General features: G+C 56.7%; 1 protein-coding gene across 1 annotated transcript; it reads left to right on the forward strand.

Annotated features, from left to right (window-relative positions):
- The first annotated feature begins 429 nt into the window (after positions 1 to 429).
- On the forward strand, positions 430 to 19,868 carry Tgfb1 (transforming growth factor beta 1). The gene is made up of 7 exons (XM_021657507.2): positions 430 to 1,130; positions 4,783 to 4,943; positions 7,714 to 7,831; positions 10,019 to 10,096; positions 10,235 to 10,382; positions 17,759 to 17,912; positions 18,380 to 19,868. The coding sequence occupies exons 1-7, from the start codon at positions 776 to 778 to the stop codon at positions 18,536 to 18,538; spliced, it is 1,173 nt and encodes a 390-aa protein (XP_021513182.1). The 5' UTR covers positions 430 to 775; the 3' UTR covers positions 18,539 to 19,868.
- Positions 19,869 to 20,703: the final 835 nt, after the last annotated feature.

Below are 20,703 nucleotides of genomic sequence, written 5' to 3' on the forward strand. Positions count from 1 at the left end.
AGCGCGGCCCCCGGCCGGGGCAGGGGGGACGCCCCTTCGGGGCACCCCCGGCTCTGAGCCGCCCGCCGAGCCGGCAAAGGAGCAGCGAGGAGCCGTCCGAGGCCCCGGAGTCTGAGGCCAGCCGCCGCCGCCGCCGCCACTGCGGGGAGGAGGGGGAGGAGGAGTGGGAGGAGGGACGAGCTGGTGGCGAGAAGAGGAAAAAGTTTTGAGACTTTTCCGCTGCTACCGCGAGCCGGAGGCGCGGGGACCGCCTGGCGCTGCGCTGTCCCTCAAGGAGGCAGGACCGGGGGACCCCAGACCGCCCTGCCCACCGTCGTGGACGCTCGCCCGCTGCACGGCGTTCCCCGGACGCCCCCATTCCGGACCAGCCCTCGGGAGCCGCAAGCCCCGCCTCCCGCGAAGACTTCACCCCAAAGCCGGGGCGCACCCCTTCACGCCGCCCTCCCCCCGGCCTGCCTCCGGGTCCCCCGCACCCCAGGACCCTGTCTCCCTCGGGGGGCCGAGCTCCCTCAGACCTGCTGGCAGTAACCCCCCTATTTAAGAGCACCCCACTCTTTGGTCCCAGAGAGCACTCCTCTCGACCTTTTCGCCCGGGTGGCACAGCAAGACGCCCTGGGTCAGAGCCTCACCGCGACTCCCGCTGCCTCTTCCCTCGACCTCAGAATTATCCCGGACTCTACCTTTCCTGGGGAGACCACCCCCAGCCCTGCAGGGGCGGGGCCACCTTTGCCCGGGGCCCGCGCTCTCCGCGGTGCCGCGGGGCGCCGCCTCCCCCATGCCGCCCTCGGGGCTGCGGCTGCTGCCGCTTCTGCTCCCGCTCCCGTGGCTGCTAGTGCTGACGCCCGGGAGGCCGGCCGCGGGACTCTCCACCTGCAAGACGGTCGACATGGAGCTGGTGAAGCGGAAGCGCATCGAGGCCATCCGCGGCCAGATCCTGTCCAAGCTGCGGCTCGCCAGCCCCCCGAGCCAGGGGGAGGTGCCGCCCGGCCCGCTGCCCGAGGCCGTGCTCGCCTTGTACAACAGCACCCGCGACCGGGTGGCCGGCGAGAGCGCGGACCCGGAGCCCGAGCCCGAGGCGGACTACTACGCCAAGGAGGTCACCCGCGTGCTAATGGTGGACCGCAACAACGGTGAGCTCGCGGGCCGGGGAGCCGGGGAGGAGGCCCCGGCGCGCGGGGGTCACGGGGGGGGGATCACCGGCGGAGCAAGGGGACCCCTGGGGCGCCGCGAACCAGCGTGTGGCGTGGCGCCTGGTCCCTCCCCAGGTGTCAGGTCCTGGAGAGGAGGAGACGGTGAGGAAAGGCAAGGTCGTGGGCAGGGCCCCTCCGCGAGACGAGCTCTGCCAGGTTTTGTCTTAATTCCCTCCCTGGTGCTTGAAAGTGCCGGGCTCCTTGGGTTCCCGTCCCGAGGCGCCCCGTATTTGGGAAAGACTGTGGAAAGCCGACCCTCGACGGCGAGATGGAGAGGAGAGATGCGAGGAGAGAAAAACTGGGGGGATGAGAACCCTAGAACCGCCGGGTAGAACCTCCAGTGGGCTCAACTCCGGAAGGCGCCAGGCGCGCTCCGGGCGCTCCGTGCTTCCACGGTGGGGTTGCCAGTGACAGGTCAGCTGAGGAGGGGAAGCGAAGGGGAGGCTGGAGGGAGAGGCGCAGAGGGTGCGGAACGCTTAGGGACCTAAAAGAGCTCGCGAGCGGGCAGGCGGAGCCCGGTGGAGGAAGCGAGGAGTCCCCGAGACAGCTAGACTGCCGGGTCACTGGACAGGACCTAGAGAAGCGGGGAACCTGGCGTGGGGAGGCGGGCGCGCGGGCCGGCGCGCAGAGACACCGTGCCCTCGGGCGTGGGTGCTGAGCGCCCCTCGCCTGGGCGTGGGAGGGAGTGGCGCAGCCCCGGGAGTGGAGCCCGAGGGGAGCGGCCAGCGGTGGAGAGCCAGTTGCAAAACCCGAGAGAGGGAGAACAGCGAGTCGGTAGAAGCGAGGAAGCCCACGTGGGCGCCACGCGCGTGGGGAGGAGCTTGCGCTTCCTGAGGGGGAAAGGGACCCCGAACCCGGCAGGCGGTACCCCGAGTCCCAGTTCCTCCTCCGGGAGGCCGGGGAAAACCCAGCGTCCGCTCTCCTCGCCCTCCTCCCTTCCCTTTCCTTCCCGTGCCCCGGGTGGGGGGGGGGTGGGGGAGGCGGAGACCGCGCGCGGAGCCTGGGGCGAGACGGGGCAGGTCCCGATCCCGCCCTCCCTGGGCTGGCAGTCTCCCGCCCTCCTCACCCCGGCGCTGGGCGGGGACACTCGCGGCCCCGCCCTGTCGGCGCCCACGCGGGACCCAGGCTTCCTGTGCGTCCCGTGTTTTAGATGTTGGTAGCCCCCTTAGCTTTCCTTCCCCGAGGCGGACCTCAGGGTTCCTTGCGCAGTGCTGTACCTAGCCGTGGCGTAGGCCTAATGACACCCCTCCCCAGCCACTACTCACTGTGACGTTTTCGTTGGAGAGGCCCTTTCCTCTCCCCTGAGACTGCAGTTCTTCATAGGCGCGTATCTCTTCCGGCATGTGCCTCCCGTTTCCGTGTTTACCCCATATATCTATTCATCTCAGTGTCACGCCACCTCCCTCGACCCTGCGACCCTTCCTGCCCTCCTGTCTCCCCTATCTGCTACCCCCAGCTGAGAAGCCACTGTTCTGTTGTGGTTTGCTGAGTAACAACTGGACCGGGAATAGGGCCCTAGGAAAAAGGAGGAGCAGGGAAGAGGTCGCCCTCCTTCTCCTGGGACACCACCTCATCCGCACTGCAGGAAGCTGAAAGCCCAAGTTGATGCAGGATTCCAGGATTCTGCTCCTTCATCCCCCGCCCAGACATCCTTTAGCTGAGGAAGCCCTGTAGTGAGTGGGGTCCCCATCCTTCATTGAGGCGTCCTTCCCCACCAACTGGCCCGGGAACTGGGCTAAAAGAGGAAGTAACTATTGACACCGATGATGCTGATGATAATAATACTGTCACAGGCCAGGAAGTAGCAGAGTTCAGGAATTAAGACCCTGAGAGATGGCTCAGCGGTTCAGAGCACTGACAGCTCTTTCAGAGGACCCAGGTTCAATTCCCAGCACCCACATGGCAGCTCACAACTGCCTGTAACTCCAGCTCTAGGGGCTCTGCACCCTTCACACATCCATACATACATACTGCATACATGCATGCAAAGTACCAGTGCACATAAGAGTAAGAAATAAATTACTTTTCTAAAAGACCGCAGTCTGCCAGACAGAGCGGTCCATGACTAAACCGTGCTAGGAGGCAGAGGCAAAAGGATTACTTCAGACCATCGTTGGACACACAGTGCGTTTGAGAATAGTACGATCCTGTCTCAGGAAACAAAATAAAATAATGCAAACATGGCTCCCTGAAATCCCTGAAATCTTCCCATGTTGTGAGTCTCAATGTGCTTTGTGAAGCGTTTTAAAAGGTATCTTTACCGTCCGCCGTAGTCCCCCCACGCCCTTTAAACACACAGGCACACATGCTGTCGGTGTATACAAGCAGGCTGACACCCACAGAGGATCTGCCTGACTCGGTCTCCTAAGTGCTGGCTACAGAGCTGCACTGGCAAAGTACGCACTATTGACCTGTGCCTCGCAAGGTTGGCCCTTGTCCTGTCTCTCGTGGGCTCCTGCGATCCTGGCATTGGATGTTATCTTACTGCTCAGCACAGGTTTCACTGGGCTTCCGTTACAACCACCAGGGTTGGCAGTCAGAACTTTAAGGTACCACTGTTCCCTCAGAGATTTAACTGGAGACTGGCCAGCTGGTAAGGTGCCTTCCTCGAGCCCAGCAGAAGGGGCTGCTGAACCTGCCAGTTCCTGAGCCCTGGGAGTGGCTTAGGGCTGGAGCCCTCAAGGCTGGGATGCAGAGGGACATTTCCTGATCCCCAAAATTGTGTGCTTTACTCTGCAACTTTCTTTTGTTTTATTTGAGGCGTGATCGCCTAGTCCAGGTGGGCCTTGACAGCTGTATGCTTGAAGGGAGCTTGACTGGGGTAGTTCACCGGGTGGGTGGGTCTTCTCATAGAGGAAACAAAGCCAGAGGGCAGAAAACCTCCCCGAGGTCAGCCTGCTAAGGACATCAGAGTCAGGCCATGGCTCCGCAGTGAAGAGAGCTGGCTGCTCTTCGAGAACCCGCTTGGCAGTTCACAGCCACCTGTAACTCCAGTTCTAGGGGATCTGACACCCTCTTCTGGCCTACACACACACACACACACACACACACACACACACACAGGCAAAATACGCACATACATAAACAAAATTAAAAGTTAAAAAAAATAATAGGGGCTCACACACTGAACCACCAACCAAAGAGCATGTGTGGGACAGACCTGGGCAGCTTGGTCCTGATGAGCTCCCCTAGCAACTGGAGCAGGGGCTGTCTCTGACTCTAGCCTGCCTTTGGATCCCTTTCCCCTAACTGAGCTGCCGTGTCAGGCCTCAGCAGGAGAAGGTGGGCCTAGTCTTACTGCATCTTGAGGTGCCATGTTGGGTTGATATACTTTGGAGACTTTCTCTTCTCTGAGGAGAAAGGAGGGGTGGGGAAGAAGGAGGGGGAGAGGCTGGGAGGAGAGGAGGGAGGGGAAGCTTCCGTAGGCATGTGAAATCAATACATTAATTAATGACAATTAAATGAAGTATTGAAGTGGAATGCCGCCCTGGGCCTCTCAGGGGTAGAGCCCACGGGCTCAAGATTGGGGTGCCCGCTCCCCCCATCCTTGTTGCACACCTGATGCCTTCGCTCTCTGCTCCTCCTCACCCAGCAATCTACGAGAAAACCAAAGGCATCTCACACAGTGTATATATGTTCTTCAACACGTCAGACATCCGGGAAGCGGTGCCCGAGCCACCACTGCTGTCCCGGGCAGAGCTGCGCCTGCAGAGATTGAAGTCCAGTGTGGAGCAGCATGTGGAACTGTACCAGGTGAGGCTCTGGGCCTGAGGGGCCCCGGGCCACCGGTGTCGGGGTGTGGCCAGGTGGCTCAGCTTGTAGGCTACAGGGCCTGCACAGCCAGTCCAAGGGGGTCCAGTTCAGAATGCCGAATTCTAGGGGTCTGGGTTTGTTTGGATTTTCAAGACAGGAGTTTCACTGTGTGGCCCTGGCTGTCCGGGAACTCACTCGGTAGACCAGGCTGGCCTTGAACTCATAGAGACCCACCTGCCTCTGCCTCCCGAGCATTGCAGTGAATGGCGTGTGTCACCGTGCCCATTGGAGGGTTTTAAAAAACTCGACGGCATTCTATTAGCTGAATTAGGGGGCTGAGTTCTAAAAGTGAAGAAGGAGCCAGGGGATGGGTACTATTTGTGTTCTTGCCTAGACTCCCCCAGTGAGGGGCTGGGGTGTGGCTCAGTGGTGGAGCCCCTGCCTAGACTCCCCCAGTGAGGAGCTGGGGTGTGGCTCAGTGGTAGAGCCCCTGCCTAGAATCCCCCAGTGAGGAGCTGGGGTGTGGCTCAGTGGTAGAGCCCCTGCCTAGACTCCCCCAGTGAGGGGCTGGGGTGTGGCTCAGTGGTAGAGCCCCTGCCTAGAGTTCCCCAGTGAGGGGCTGGGGTGTGCTCAGTGGTAGAGCCCCTGCCTGGAATCCCCCAGTGAGGGGCTGGGGTGTGGCTCAGTGGCAGAGCACCTGCCTAGAATCCCCCAGTGAGGAGCTGGGGTGTGGCTCAGTGGTAGAGCCCCTGCCTAGACTCCCCCAGTGAGGGGCTACATCGTGGATCTGTGGTAGAGCCCCTGCCTAGAGTTCCCCAGTGAGGGGCTGGGGTGTGCTCAGTGGTAGAGCCCCTGCCTGGAATCCCCCAGTGAGGGGCTGGGGTGTGGCTCAGTGGCAGAGCACCTGCCTAGAATCCCCCAGTGAGGAGCTGGGGTGTGGCTCAGTGGTAGAGCCCCTGCCTAGAATCCCCCAGTGAGGGGCCGGGGTATAGCCTGGGGTACCCCGATTGCCTAGCATGAGTAAAGCATTAGGTTTCATCCTCATTACAGGAAAAGTTAAGAGTGAGGAAGGAAAGGAAGTCAGAGTCTTTAGGAGCACACATTTGGCAGTCCCAGTGTTTGGGACCTGAGGCCGGAGATCAGGAGCCTGAAGCCATCCTGGACCTCCTGAGACCCTGTCTCCAGGAAAGACAGTTGGATCTCCTGCTGGGCTGGGCCCTCCAGCCTGGCCACAAGCAGTGTGTCTCCCCTGGAGGACTGGAGAGTCGGCGTAGTGGCTAAGCATTTGTTGCTCTTGCAGAGGACCCAGGCTCAGTTCACAGTACCCGTGTGGAGACGCAAAACCAGGGACTCTAGTTCTAGGGCGTCCGATACCCGTTCTGGCACGCATGGGGTTCACACACACACTTGCAGACAGAGCACTCACACACATAAAGCAAAGATAAGTTCAAAACCTTTACGTGGGGGTTGGGGATTTAGCTCAGTAAGGCCCTGTGTTCGGTCCTCAGCTCTGGGGAAAAAAAAAACCTTTACGTGGAGGGGCTGAGAGTAAATCGGCCAGTAGCGCGTGCTCTCCCGGCTCCAGCCCCACCACCATAGAAGCAAGCAAAGAGCTGCACGCTTGTGGTCCCAGCGCTTGGAAGGAGCGAAAGTTCAGGTCTGCATAGTGAGTTCTGGGCCGGCCAGGGCTACATGAGCGTGCGTGGGAGTGCGTGTGTGCGAGTGCGTGGGAGTGCGTGTGTGCGTGGGAGCGAGTGTGTGCGAGTACGTGGGAGTGCGTGTGTGCGTGTGCGTACATTTTTTAAAATTTAGCCGTGTGTGATTATATCTGTCAACCCAGCTTCTCTGGAGGCTGAGGCAGGAAGATCTCTTGAACCCAAGCATTCAAGTCCAACCTAGACAGAACAGTGAGACCTTGTCTCCGACCAAGAACATGCTCCGACAGCATTTCAAATGCTGTCATAGTCTCTTAGTCAGCATTGCCATTCTGGACTTCAAAAAGACGTTTTATTATTTTATTTTATATTTTATTTTATTATTTTATTTTATTTCAGACAGGGTTTCTCTGTGTAGCCCTGGCTGTCCTGGATCTTGCATTATAAACCAGGCTGGCCTTGAACTCAGAGATCCTCCTGCCTCTGCCTCCCTGAATGCTGAGATTACTGCCAGGCTGGCGTTTGGTGGCTCAATCCTTTAATCCCAGCACTTGGGAGGCAGAGGCAGGAGGATCTCTGTGAGTTCAAGGCCAGCCTGGTCTATTCTATTAGCTCCGGAACAGCCAGGGCTACATAGAAGACCTTGGCCCCTCCCCCCCAGAAAAATCGCTGTTGGGAAGAGTGTTCTGTACATGTAAACACAATAATTATAAATAAAACAATAAACTGTAAATAAACCAAAAAAGTCACTCTCCCAAAGGCATGGTATCAAAACTGCCGAGCCGTCTGCTCAGTAATATGAGCAACAACCAGCCACTTGCTCTGCAGGCCATCCCAGCTGCCACGGCTCAGCACTCCGCCTTGAAGAAACAGGCCCAGAAAGTGAAAGAAGTACCCCAGCTTGCAGGGTCCAGGGCATAGGCTGAGGTGCCTCCTGGTGCCCTGATGACAGCCTAGGTGTTTGTGTCTGTGTGTCCCGGCTCTATGCTCCTGGGGCTGTGCGTAAGGGTGTGTGTGACGTAGCAGAAGCCAGTGTGTGAGGACGGGCAATGTGGGGTGTCTGGGGGCGTGATGGCCGCTATCTACTCCTCCTCACTTGGTTTGTTTGCATTCAGAAATACAGCAACAATTCCTGGCGTTACCTTGGTAACCGGCTGCTGACCCCCACCGACACACCTGAGTGGTTGTCTTTTGACGTCACTGGAGTTGTAAGGCAGTGGCTGAACCAAGGAGGTGAGACTGTTTGCCTTTGCTGTCCTCCAGTGGGGGCAGCACTGTTTGTCCTGGCATCCGTGCCTGGCACGCTGCCCCTGCCCCCCACCCCCATGCTGATATCAAACCGCACTCCATAATTCTCACTGATGGATTGATCTATCAGTGATTCCTGAACTCTGCCAAGTGATCCTCCCAGCCGTGACCCAGACAGTCCCTACGTTTGCCCTCGATAGACCCTGTGGTCCTTCAGCTGGTTGAAGGGGGAACCGACTTGAAGCTAGGTGGTGAGGACTCAGCGGAAAGGGCTGGAGTTGAGCACTCAGGAGGTAGCTAACTGTCTGGATTCAAGGAGGGCTTCCTGGAGGAGAGGGCCTCTCAGTAATGTCTGAGATGAATAAAAGCAACCAGGAAAGGGAGATACAAGAGGATTCTGTACCAAGGCTCTGCGGCCAGGAAGAGCCTGACCTGGCCGTCTGTCTGGGATGGAAGAGTCTTTCCTGTCCCCTGTGAGGCCTTGTCGGAGCCCTAGTAGGTAGTGATGCCCTGGAACGCTGAAGGCCATCAGAGGAGACCCGCACAGAGGAGGCAGGGCCTAATCGAGGGAAGCCTGAGGTGCTGTGGAAATTCGGGCAGGCCTTGGCTCCAAGAGGGCTTCCTGGGCGACTGAGCAGGGAGACTCCGAGAGGCGCAGGTTAGCCATGTGGATAATGGGCCTGCACGGCACGGCGAGGAACGCTGACAGCCATGGGACAGAGGTCAGCAAGAGCCTGAAGCTCCCGGTGCAGGGTCTGGTATACAGTAGGTGCGTAGACAGCACCATGGGAATGTACCCATCTCCCTTGGGTGGGATGGCTCAGGCAAAGGCATCTGCTGCCAAGATTAATGGCCCCAGTTCCATCCCCAGGACCCAGGCGGTAGAAGGAGAGAACCAACTTGCACAGGTCGACCTCTGACCTCCCTGCACACCCTGGCACACGTGACCCCCTCCCCCCCCCCCCCCCCCCGCACACACTGAATAAATAAAATGGGAAAAATGGCCAGATGAACAGCTCACTGTTGACTGTAATGGCCAGATTACAGTTCACCACCGCAGGGTAGGCAAGCGCTCCGCTCAGGTTTGCACGCCTTCGCCAGGCCCCTGTGTGGCTTTGGCCAAGTCACTTTCTTTTCCTCGGACTTAGTTTCCTGGCCTGTAAAGCTGAGGAGTTTGAAGACTGAAGGACTTAAGAGTTCAGACCAGGGCTGGGCACCGGAATTAGCTCTTACCCTGTGTACCTGGTCCTTGGCACCTGGATCACAGCGGATGTTTATTTCTTCTGACTGAGGACCAGGCTTTACAGAGCACACAGAAAGCAGAGACCCAGGACAGCAGGCACGAGGATACACAAGCTGCTAAGCCTGCACTTGGGAGGCGGGGGCAAGAGGGTCAGGAGTTCAAGGGTGTTCTTAGCTCCAAAATGAGTTTGAGAGTTTGCAGCAGCCTGGGCTATGTGAGACCCTATCTAAAAAGAAAAAGAGGGCTGCAGAGATGGGTCAGTGGGCAAGAGCTCTCGTTTGGCACGCATGAGGACCCGAGTTCTAATCCCCAGCACCCATATAATTGGTCAGGCACAGACACGGCGTATGCCTGTAACCCCAGCCTTTTTGCCGTGTGTGTGGAAACAGGCAGGCCCACAGCTCTGTAACCTGCTAGCGGGGCCAGAGGAGCAGCAGGCTCAAGTTCAGAGATCTGTCTCTTGGGCATAGAGGAAAAGCCAGAGGGAAAGACGGCCATTCTCCAGCTACAGCCTCTTCCTGTGCCACAAACGGCATATCACAGTCTCCTATCTAAATACTATGCATATATACAGAATTTCCAAAAAATGCAAAGTGAAAGGAAAGGCTGAGGAAGGATGCCTCCCCTGTGTGTGTTGTTCTGCGGAGAACAATGAAAGACGTAAATAGGCAGAAATGTCAGAGGCTTCCCTGCTCCCGCTCCCCACCTTCCTTGAGAAGCTGAAGGGATCCCGCAGTGGGAGAGGCATGTGTCTACTTCAGAGCTTCTGCCCTGAGTAAGGGGGAGAAGGGGCCAGCAACTCAGAGAACAGGAGCAGGAGTGGAGGGTGTGTGGGGTGACACAGGAAGGCGCCCCTGGGCTTGGCAGCTTCCTGCCTCCTCCCTCAAGCCGCATGAGTCATAACCTCAGGCTCCTTTCCTCTCCCACAGACGGCATACAGGGCTTTCGCTTCAGCGCTCACTGTTCCTGTGACAGTAAAGATAATGTGCTCCACGTGGAGATCAATGGTGAGCTCACTCCCCAGGTCCAGCTGGGCGCCTGGCGTGGTCTGTGTGCATGCGTGTGGAATCATTTGCCCCTCGCTCGACCGTCCATCCCTCTAAGTGTGTGTATGTCCTTCACTGCAACGTCTAAACCCCAAACAGGGATCAGCCCCAAACGTCGAGGTGACCTGGCCTCCATTCATGACATGAACCGACCCTTCCTGCTCCTCATGGCCACCCCGCTGGAAAGGGCCCAGCACCTCCACAGCTCCAGGCACCGGAGAGCCCTGGACACCAACTACTGCTTCAGGTAAACTGTCCTCCTCGGAGACTGCCTGGGCTGGGCCTTAGGCAGCCAGTGGACTGCTGTGCCAGCGTTGACACCTGGCCAGCGCCCTGAGCCTGGAAGGCCAGGGGACAGCTGGCTCTGTGGGCAGCTGAGGGCCCTGGAATGTGAGGTGGATTCTTGCTGGAGTGTTGCGATCAGAGACTTGCAGGAGATTGGCATGAGCGTCTGTGTAGGAAGGTTGTCTTGTTGGGTTTTACATTTTTGCTAGCTGGGCTTCGGGCTGTGTTGGGATTCTAACGAGAGAAGAATTTAACGTAAGCAGTTGAGAGTGTTGACCCAGTTGAAAATGGGAGCGTGGGGGTCCTAACGCTTTGGTTCGGAAGGTGGTATGCATTGGGGTTCCCACACTCTCTGAAGACAGGTCTCCAGGGCTGGGAGGTGGGAGCGGGGAATGCTGGGCTCAGAATGGCTGGCGGGATCTAGTTGGAGATGTTAGCATCCGGGACAGCTAGACTGCACGTCTCCTGAGGGTCATGGAATTTGATCTTGTGGTGCTGCTGCCCGGGGACGTTGGGAGGCCTCCTTAGACACAGGTTTAGAAGTGTGCAGTGTTGGCTACAGGACTCTGGGGAACCAGGTTCCTCGAGGGTTGGGAAGCAGGGATTGTGGATTGTCCAGAATGGCTGTCTGAATGGCAGACGCCTTTGGATTCTTGTGTGAAGGTCAGGGGGCAGTCTTTGGAGTCAGGTCTCTCCTTCCACGGTGTGGGTCCTGGGAATTGAACTTGGGGTGTCAGGATTGGCAGCAAGCACCTTGACCCACCGAGCCGTCTTGTCAGGCCTGTGTTGTTTTGTTGTTTGAGACAGCGCTATGCTGTATGGTCCAGCCTGGATTTGGATCTTTAGCCCAGGCTGGCTCGAGTTCTCTGTCCTGGGGTTACACGTATGTACAACCACCCAGTTCCCGAATGGTGGACTCCTAGGCAGCCTGGGCACTGCGGGAAAATGGAAGTGGTGTGAGATCCAGGAGTAGAGTGTCCAGCTGACCTGTCCCTCCCTGCTTCACACTGGGAGTGCTGTGTTGCATGTTGGTCCTTGCCTAACCCTTCTCCTCCCCCTACATCCTTTCCCTTTGCTGTCCACCCTCACGTGGGAACAGATGGAGGTTCTGAGCACCACTGCTTTCTAAGAGATGCAGGCTGCTGTGCGAGCTCTGTTCCCCCAATACTGGGAAGTGAACCTGGAGAATAGTGAAAATTCCTCCCCCCTCCCCCCCCCCGGCAAATCCAAACTCTGGTTTGCATGTTTGCTTGCCTAGCAGCTGCTTGACTCACTGAGCCATGTCCCCGGCTGTGGCAAGCAAAACTCTGCATGGAGGAACACAGTTTCATCTAGGAAGGCCTGTTAGATAGATCAACCGTGATCTGATGGGGACTGTAGCTCCATGTTCCCGGGAGAGACAGGTGAGCAGCATGAACCAGCGTCCCAGGGACGCACCCAGCCAGTCACAGATCGTGGGAAACCAAGTCAGTTTCCCCACAGACAGTGTGTGGAAGGGAATGGTATATAATGAACAGCACTGGGGAGAGAGGGAGGTGGAGAGGTAGGAAGAGGATTCAGAAAGGAAAAATGATGTGTATGGAACATTTTGGAAAATACAAACGCTGAGAAGTATTTTAATTTAGTCAGTAACTTAAATTCTTTCCTAGGATTTTGTTATTGTCTTTGGTACTGCTTTTGTGGTACTGAGGAGGGAACCCAGCACCTTGTACATGGTAGGGAAGCATTCTACCACAGATCCACGATGTAGCCCCTCACTGGGGGATTCTAGGCAGGTGCTCTACCACAGATCCACGATGTAGCCCCTCACTGGGGGATTCTAGGCAGGGGCTCCACCACTGAGCCACACCCCAGCCCCTCACTGGGGAACTCTAGGCAGGGGCTCTACCACAGATCCACGATGTAGCCCCTCACTGGGGCATTCTAGGCAGGGGCTCTACCACTGAGCCACACCCCAGCCCCTCACTGGGGGATTTTAGGCAGGGGCTCCACCACTGAGCCACACCCCAGCCCCTCACTGGGGGATTCTAGGCAGGGGCTCCACCACTGAGCACACACCCCAGCCCCTCACTGGGGGATTTTAGGCAGGGGCTCCACCACTGAGCACACACCCCAGCCCCTCACTGGGGGTTCTAGGCAGGGGCTCCACCACTGAGCCACACCCCAGTCCCTCACTGGGGGAGTCTAGGCAGTGGCTCCACCACTGAGCCACACCCCAGCCCCTCACTGGGGGATTCTAGACAGGGGCTCTACCACTGAGCCACACCCCAGCCCCTCACTGGGGGAGTCTAGGCAGGGGCTCCACCACTGAGCCACACCCCAGCCCCTCACTGGGGGATTCTAGGCAGGGGCTCTACCACTGAGCCACACCCCAGCCCCTCACTGGGGGACTCTAGGCAGGGGCTCTACCACTGAGCATACTGATTTTTACTTTTAGCCCATATTTTCATTTAAAAATATTCTGCACTTTCTTAGAGGAAGTGAACTCTTCTAAAAAGCCGAATAAACAAGTGAAAGAATACAGCGGCGAGCCCGGCAGTAGTGGCGCAGGCTTGCAATCCCAGCATTCAGGAGGCAGAGGCGGATGAATCTCTGAGGTCTCAGCCTGGTCTACAGAGTAAATTTCAGGACAACCAGGGCTACATAGAGAAACCCTGTGTCAAAAAACAAAACAAAAGAATACAGTGGCAGAAAGAAAACAGATAGAGTGAAGTTAGCCAAGAGTTGGCAGCTGTTGTCCAAACTCTAGCTGGCCGTGGTGGACACAACTGTAGTCCTGCCACTGGGGAGGTAGAGGCAGGAGGAGCAGGAGTTCAGAGTCGTCAATAGTTACAGTGTGTTTTCGGCAACCTGGACTGTGTTAGAGCCTGAGATACGGCTCAGCAGCTAAGATGGCTGCTCTTGTAGGAGACCCAGATTCATTTCCCAGCACCCACACACTGGCTCAGAACAGTCGGGTCTAATTCCTCTTTCTGTCCTCCGTGGGCAGTGCACGTATAGGGGGTTCGCATACCTACGCTCAGGAGAGCACTCATACACATAGGTTTTTTGTTTTTTGATAGCCAGGTTTGGTGGCGCATACCTCTAATCCCATCATTCAGGAGGCAGAGGCGGGCCGATCTTTGAAGTTGAGGCGAGCACGGTCTACATAGCAGGACATTCCAGGACATACATAACGAGATCCTGCCTCAAAAAATTGAGTAAGAATAAGAATAAAATAAATGGGGAGCAGGAGGGCTGTTAATGTTTTCTGAGCTCTGTGCGCCTATCCCGTATCCTCAAAGGCTGTACCGTCTGAAGTGCCTTCCGTTCCGGCCTTTCTGAGAAGGGGTGTTCGGTTTCTATTGTAGCACTCTGCTTCAGTGTCTGCGCACAGCTTTCCGCGGCGGAGCTGTTTTCATGCCAGCTTGCCGGCTCACACACCATCTCTCCCAGGCCCCACGTGGGTCCCTGCGCAGGTTAGGCTCTGCTGGGTCTCGGCAGACGGGCCAAGGAGGCTTGAAAAAGCAAGAGCTGTGCGACTAGGACTGCCTCCCAGAAAGCCCCGTGTGCCAGGCGGTGGTGGCGCACGCCTTTGAGCCCAGTACTCGGGAGGCCGGGGCAAGCGGATCTCTGAGTTCAAGCCCAGCCTGGTCTACAGAGTGAGTTCTAGGACAGCCAAGGCTACACAGAGAGGAAGACAAAGGCAGGGATGTCACAGTCCCCTGGAGGGCTTGCTTGTGCAGTACGGCCCCTGCTCGTGGTTCACGCAGAAAGGAGCAGGTTAGTCCGCTGAGCCCGCGGTATCCGGGCTGGAAGTTCTTGCTCTGGAAGGAGTGGTTCGTGGCCACACCTCTTTCAGCCAGTCTGTCCAGTTGTGTCTCCAGGGTTCCTCAGTGTGGTACACTCAGCTGCTTCCTTTTTGTTGTTGGTCTCCCTGTATGGCCTCGCCCTCCTTGAAGCCTTGTGTAGAGCTGGCTGGCTTCAGACTTGCAACAACCCTCCCGGTTCTATTTCCTGACCACTGGGATTATAGGTGTGCAGTCATGCCTGCCTAACTCACACATTTGCTCTTAGTTTGCCAAATTTTGCTTATTTTCAAGACAAGGTTTCTCTGTGTACCTCTGGCTATCCGGGAACTCACTCTATAGACCAGGCTGGCCTTGAACTATCCACCTGCCTCCGCCTCCTGAGTGCTGGGACTAAAGGAGTGAGCCATCATCTCCGGGCTTATTTACTTATTTTATTATTTTACATGTATGCTTTGGATGTGTGTGGACCGCATGCAGGCATAGTGCCCACAGAGACCAGAGAGGGGGTCAGATCCCTGGGAACTGGAGTTACAGACAGTTGTGAGCCTTCACGTGGGTGCTGGGAATTGAACCTGGGTCGTCTGTAAGAGCAGCCGGTGCCCCATCCCTTGCGTGTATCTTAGAGCTATTTTTGAGGAGGAACCTGCTTTTTCCTTCTTTGAGTTCCTTTGTTCTGGTCCTAACACTGCTCAGAACTTGGGACTCCAGAACGCCATCACACTAGTGCACATAAAAACCCGGTCCTTCTTGGCAAGGTGGCGCACGCCTTAATCCCAGCACTCGGGAGGCAGAGGCAGGTGGATCTCCCTGGGTTCCTAGCCAGCCTAGTCTACAGAGTGAGTCCAGGACAGCCAAGGCTACACAGAGAAACCCTGTTCAAAAATCAAGAGCCAAACCAGAGCACAGTGGGCATTTTAGCACTTCTTTCGCCAGCCTCTTTATTTGGAGTGGAGTTTGAATCTCACCACATCGGCATCTCTACACCGTGAGTCGGTTACACGCCATGAACACAAGTGCGTCAAGTCTTTCTGGTCATCCTAGGCTACAAATTCTGGGTCAACCTAGGCTACATGGTAAGACCTTGTCTTACCTCTCCTCTCTCCTGAGCAGATGATGCAGGGTGACGTGGCAATGGCCTGTAAACCCAGTATTTGGGAAGCTAAGGCAGGATTATCAGGAGTTCAAGGTCAGCTTGGGCTACGTAGCAAAACCCGGCACTGACCAGTACTCAGGCAGTAGAAACGGGTGGATCTCTGGAGTTTGAGGCCAGCTTGGTCTACATGTGAATTCTAGGACAGCCAGGGCTGCAGAGAAAGAGTCTCTCCCTCGTAGTAACGCTCATCAGTTAATTCATACGCCCAGCGTTTGGTGACCATCTGCACACTAAGAGACATTTCCCCGTGGTGAGAGGAGAGCAGATAATAGTTAATAAAAACAATAAAAATATTCTGAAAAGGAAAAGAAACCTGGTGAAGGGGCCAGGGTAGGAGCTGGGCCAGGAAAACTGGAGTGGTATACTTGTGATCCCAGCACTTGAAAAGCAGATTCAAGAGGGTCAGTTCAGGGTAAGCCTTGGCTACAGAGGGACTTGGAATCCAGCCTTGGCTATGTGAAAGCCTGTCCCCGACCCCCACCCTTCAAGAGGTTGGGGACTATTCAATTTTTTTATTCTTTTTTTCTTTTCTTTGAGACAGGGTTTCTCTGTGTAGCCCTGGTTGTCCTGGACTCACTCTGTAGACGAGGCTGGCCTTGAACTCACAGATCTGCCTGCCTCTGCCTCCCCAGTGCTGGGCTCACAGGCGTGTGCCACCATACTCGGCTGATTGTCCTGCTCTGATTAAAGTTATTTTGCAGTGGGAATTTCAGAGTAGACAAACAGCGGATGTGATGCAGGCCTCTCCGGCTTCTCACGTCATCGGGATTTTGACTTGCTTCAGATATGGACAGTTTGGGGCTGGAGACATGGCTCAGCAGTTAAGAGCACTGGCTGTTCTTCTAGAGGACCTGGGTTCAATTCCCAGCACCCACATGGTCACTAAAAAGGACCAACTTCTAAAACTCCAGTCCCTGGGGACCTGATGCCCTCTTCTTGCCTCCTTGGGCATTGCAGAAACATGGTGCACATAGAGACTTAAATAGGCGCCTACACACACACACACACACACACACACACACACATAATGCGCAAGTCTTTAAAGCATAGAAGAAGCTGCTGGTGGTGCTGTACGCCGTAATTCCAGGACTTTGAGCCAGGGCTACACAGAGAAACACTGTCTCAAGCAAACAAATAGCACCAAAAACCGTACATGGATTCACAGTTTGTCATAATTGCAGCATTAAAACTCCTTGGTGGAAGTTAACAGTCGTTTTGATGGACACTGGCAGGGAGCAAGGCCTGTCAGAGAAGGTGTTGTTCGTTCGTATCTGCTACTGACCATCTGCTGCAAGCATGGCAGTATTTTAGGAGCGATGGATAGCTGAGCCAAGGTTGACAAACTGTCTGTTTATGGGCAGGGTCTCACCGTGTAGCCGGAGTTCCCCGAGAGCCAGACCCTCCTGCCTCTACGCTGGTATTAAAGGCATGCCCCACCGTGCGTGGCTGTCCTGGAGTCACTCTGTAGTCCAGGCTGGCCTTGCACATGCATGCCGTGATGCACACAAGGAGGGCAGAGGACAGCTTTGTGGAGCCCGTTGTCTCCTTCCTGTGGGTTTGGGGAATCATGCTCAAGTCATGGGATTTTCAAGGCAAGCTCTTGTATCTGCCAAGCTGTCTTGCCAACCCTGAGCCAGACTTGAATGACGTGTAAAGGAAGAAGCCAGAGTGGGCATCTATGGGAAGAATACGTTGGGCACACAAACTGTGTGCAGAGGCCTGAGGTAGGACTGACTGTGTTGTTTCATTTTGGCTTTTGGAGACACAGTCTCAAAAAAGCACAGCCCAGGCTAACCTCAGATGCACTAGGTCTCCAAGGAGGACCTTAGGGACCTTCCCAAGTGCTGGGATTACAAGTGTGTGCCTCCGTGCCTGGTGAGGACCGTGGCTGAGGACTAGAGAGGAGGCCGGGGAAGCCAAGTCTGGTACGCCGTGACTCATGGTGGTTCATTCAGGCATTTGCTGTAAACGGGGCAGAGCCCCATCTGGAGCGGAGGAGCGTTGTGACCAGCCATGGCCTCCAAAGGCAGCAGAGGGTTTTGTTTGTGCTGCTTGGCCTCTCAGGCCTCGGCCCAGCATGCAGTGCTGGTTCAGTGAACATTTGTCGTACAAATGGGACATGTCGGGACACGTGGGGCTGTGGGGTTGCCCCTCTGTGCTCCGTGTGTAGATGTGATGTGATCTATCACACCCTGTTCTGCGTGTGCTCATGGGCTTCGGTGCATGTGGGCATCCGAGCTCGGCAGGAACAGCCTCCGGGGCAGCCTGGGTGGCCGTTCTCAGTGTTGCCGTTACCTCGGGGGTCCTGGGGTGCCCAGCTGGAGATGAGGTACCCAGTGGACAGGCTGAGGAGGGCCTGTCCCGCCGTCTGACCTTGGTTCCTCCCGTCCGCAGCTCCACGGAGAAGAACTGCTGTGTGCGGCAGCTGTACATAGACTTTCGGAAGGACCTGGGCTGGAAGTGGATCCACGAGCCCAAGGGCTACCACGCCAACTTCTGTCTGGGGCCCTGCCCCTACATTTGGAGTCTTGATACACAGTACAGTAAGGTAGGCCTGGCCCGTGGGACAGGATGGAGTACAGGCGGGGGTGGTCGGGGGAGAGAGAGAGGTTGGACAGTGTGGAGTCAGCAGGGTAGGGTGGAAGGGAGACGGGACAGAAGCAGGGAGAAGCAGAGAGAGCTGAGAGCTGGAGAGCTGGCTGGGGAGAGCCGGTGAGACGCAGAAGCAGATTGGGAGGGTTGGAGAGATGGGAAATGAGTGAGTGACGGGAGAGTCAGTGATGAGAGAAGGAGAGACAGGGATGGGGACAGATGAAAGAGACAAAGGGATGGAACAATAGGAAGAGAGACAGATGGGAGAGTTGGGAGATAGGAAGAGACAAATGGAAGTGGGAGAGATAGGGAGGCAGGGAGATAGAAGTTGGGGAGCGACTCAGAGATAAGAGACAGAAATGTAGAGATGGACAGATGGGCAGAGTGCGTGGAACACCGACAGTGACCCTGGCCCGTCCGCAGGTCCTTGCCCTCTACAACCAACACAACCCGGGCGCTTCGGCGTCGCCGTGCTGCGTGCCGCAGGCGCTGGAGCCGCTGCCGATCGTCTACTACGTGGGCCGCAAGCCCAAGGTGGAGCAGCTCTCCAACATGATCGTGCGCTCCTGCAAGTGCAGCTGAGGCCCCGCCCCGCCCCGCCCCGCCCGGCAGGCCCGGCCCCGCCCCGCCCCGCCCGCTGCGCCCGGGGCTGTATTTAAGGACACTTGCAGCCCTGAGCCCACCTGGGGAGTCCATTAAAGGTGAGAGAGGACTGCTGGTCTCCGTGTAATCGGGCGCCACGTCGCGTCGCCCTCCTTGCAGAGGCTCTGGAGCCTTGTCCCGGCCTGTGGCACCGCCTCCAGCCCTCCGTGCTGAACGCCTGCTTTGACCCCAGGATTCCGGTGGGAGACCCGATTAGACCCGATTAGGCCGCGTCCGCAGTACTTCTGCCACTGCGCATCTGCCGACACAATCCGGAAGAGCCTGACTTCCTGCTGTCTGGCGTGAGAATTGTAGAAGAGGGGGAAAAATGCTGCTTCCACGGGTTGTGGGTTGTGGTGGCCCACGTGACGAGTGCCCGCACTCTAGGAGGCAGAGGCGGGTGGCTCTCCAAGTTCAAGGCCAGCCTGGTCTACAAAGTGGGTTCCAGGACAGCCAAACCAAAGTTCAAAAACCAGTTCAGTGTTTGGTGTTGGTGGCCGCCATGGCCTAGGAGGAAGTGGCATTTCAGATCTGAAGGAAGCTTAAGGAACAGATGCGGTGTGTGTGGGGGGATAGTCTTGGAAGACGGAAGTGACGAGAGACAGCCATCTTGGGGTGTGCCACCCCGCGAGGAACAGCATGACTGGAAGGGAACAGGGATGGGCACTGAGTCAGAGCTAACCCTCCTACGCCTCAGGTGTGTGCTGCTCACAGGCTCTTCCTGTGGCCTCAGGGAGCAGGGTTTGGTAAACATTGGCCCGTAGCCTGCCCCAGCCTACAGCCTGTTTCTGTGGATAGGTTCTGTTGCCCACAGCCACACTCTCTCTTCCTCCACACACTGTAGCTGTATTGCTGTCTGCAGCCGTGTGTGTGTGTGTGTGTGCGCGCGCGCGAGGGCCAAAGACAGTACCTGGTCCTTCAGAAAAAGCCTGCTTTAATCGGTGTGGTGGTGTATGCCGGTAATTTGCAGAGGAGGCAGAAGCAGGAGAGCACAGCAAGTTCAAAGCCAGTGTGATCTGCATAATTCCCAGACGGCCAGAGCCTGACTTGACCCTCCCGTTCTCTCCGAAAGCTCGCTTACCCATTTTGGGAGACTGTGTGCTCTTTGCAGGAAGATGCGCCCACACACAGGAGCTGTTATTTCTTAAATCCACAGAACTAGTGAGTTTTGTGGCATATCAAGAGTACGGGACCCTGGGAGAACTTGGGGGATGCATAGTATTACCAGATGACCTAATAAACAATACAGGGCCTTGTCTCTGGTAAGTCACTGAGAGTTAAAATGAGTGTGTGTGTATGGGGTGTGTGCGTGTGTGGAGTGAGTGTGACCTCAGGGAAATGCATTACCCAGGCAAGATATACTGGAGGCTGGAGCCCAGCGGGCTCTGTGTTCCATCTCCCCATCTGTTGGGATGAGCTGGTGAGTTCTCTGCTGCTTCCTCTGTCTCCTCTCTTCTGGGTTTCGCTTCCCCTGCCCTCTGCCTTCCTCAGGCCCCCAGGGCTCGGGGACTTGGTTTTCTCTCAGGGCTTGTCCGGACGGGAGGCTGGCGGGGAGTACAGTTCCTATGGTCTAAGGAGGCCTTCCAGCCTCTTCCCAGGCTGGGTGTGAGAACTCTGAGGACCAGGCTGGGGGCTGGGCGAGCTCACTCTGTAAAGACAGTTGTCACAGGAGCTCACAGCACTGAAGACTGGCCCCAGCAGAGACAGATGCGAGGACACAGCCTGGATTGCTGTCCCTGGAGTCCCTCAGGGATTGCTGAATGGCTTTTACCATCCCTAGCAGAAACCAAAATATGGACAGTATCCCACGTCCACACCAATGCGTTCAACCCTCAGGACCTGTAGGTTCTGACACCTGGCAGCAGTCACAGGCCACACCATGTATGCTGACTATAAACTAGCCCAGCCCCGGGGCCTCCCAGGGACAGGGTGTGGGTGGGAAGTCTGATAGAAAAGGCCATCTCTCAAGTGCAGTTCTCAGCCGTGGCTCTAGTTCTCAGCCGTGGCTCTGCCGCATGCCAGACGGTGTCCAACACAGCAGACGCATCCCAGCTCTGGAGCCCTGTTGGGAACCGTTCTCTCCCCAGCAGCCACACAAACATCCT

Source organism: Meriones unguiculatus, chromosome 14 (assembly GCF_030254825.1).
Source record: "Meriones unguiculatus strain TT.TT164.6M chromosome 14, Bangor_MerUng_6.1, whole genome shotgun sequence".
In the NCBI taxonomy this organism is placed as follows: domain Eukaryota; kingdom Metazoa; phylum Chordata; class Mammalia; order Rodentia; family Muridae; genus Meriones; species Meriones unguiculatus.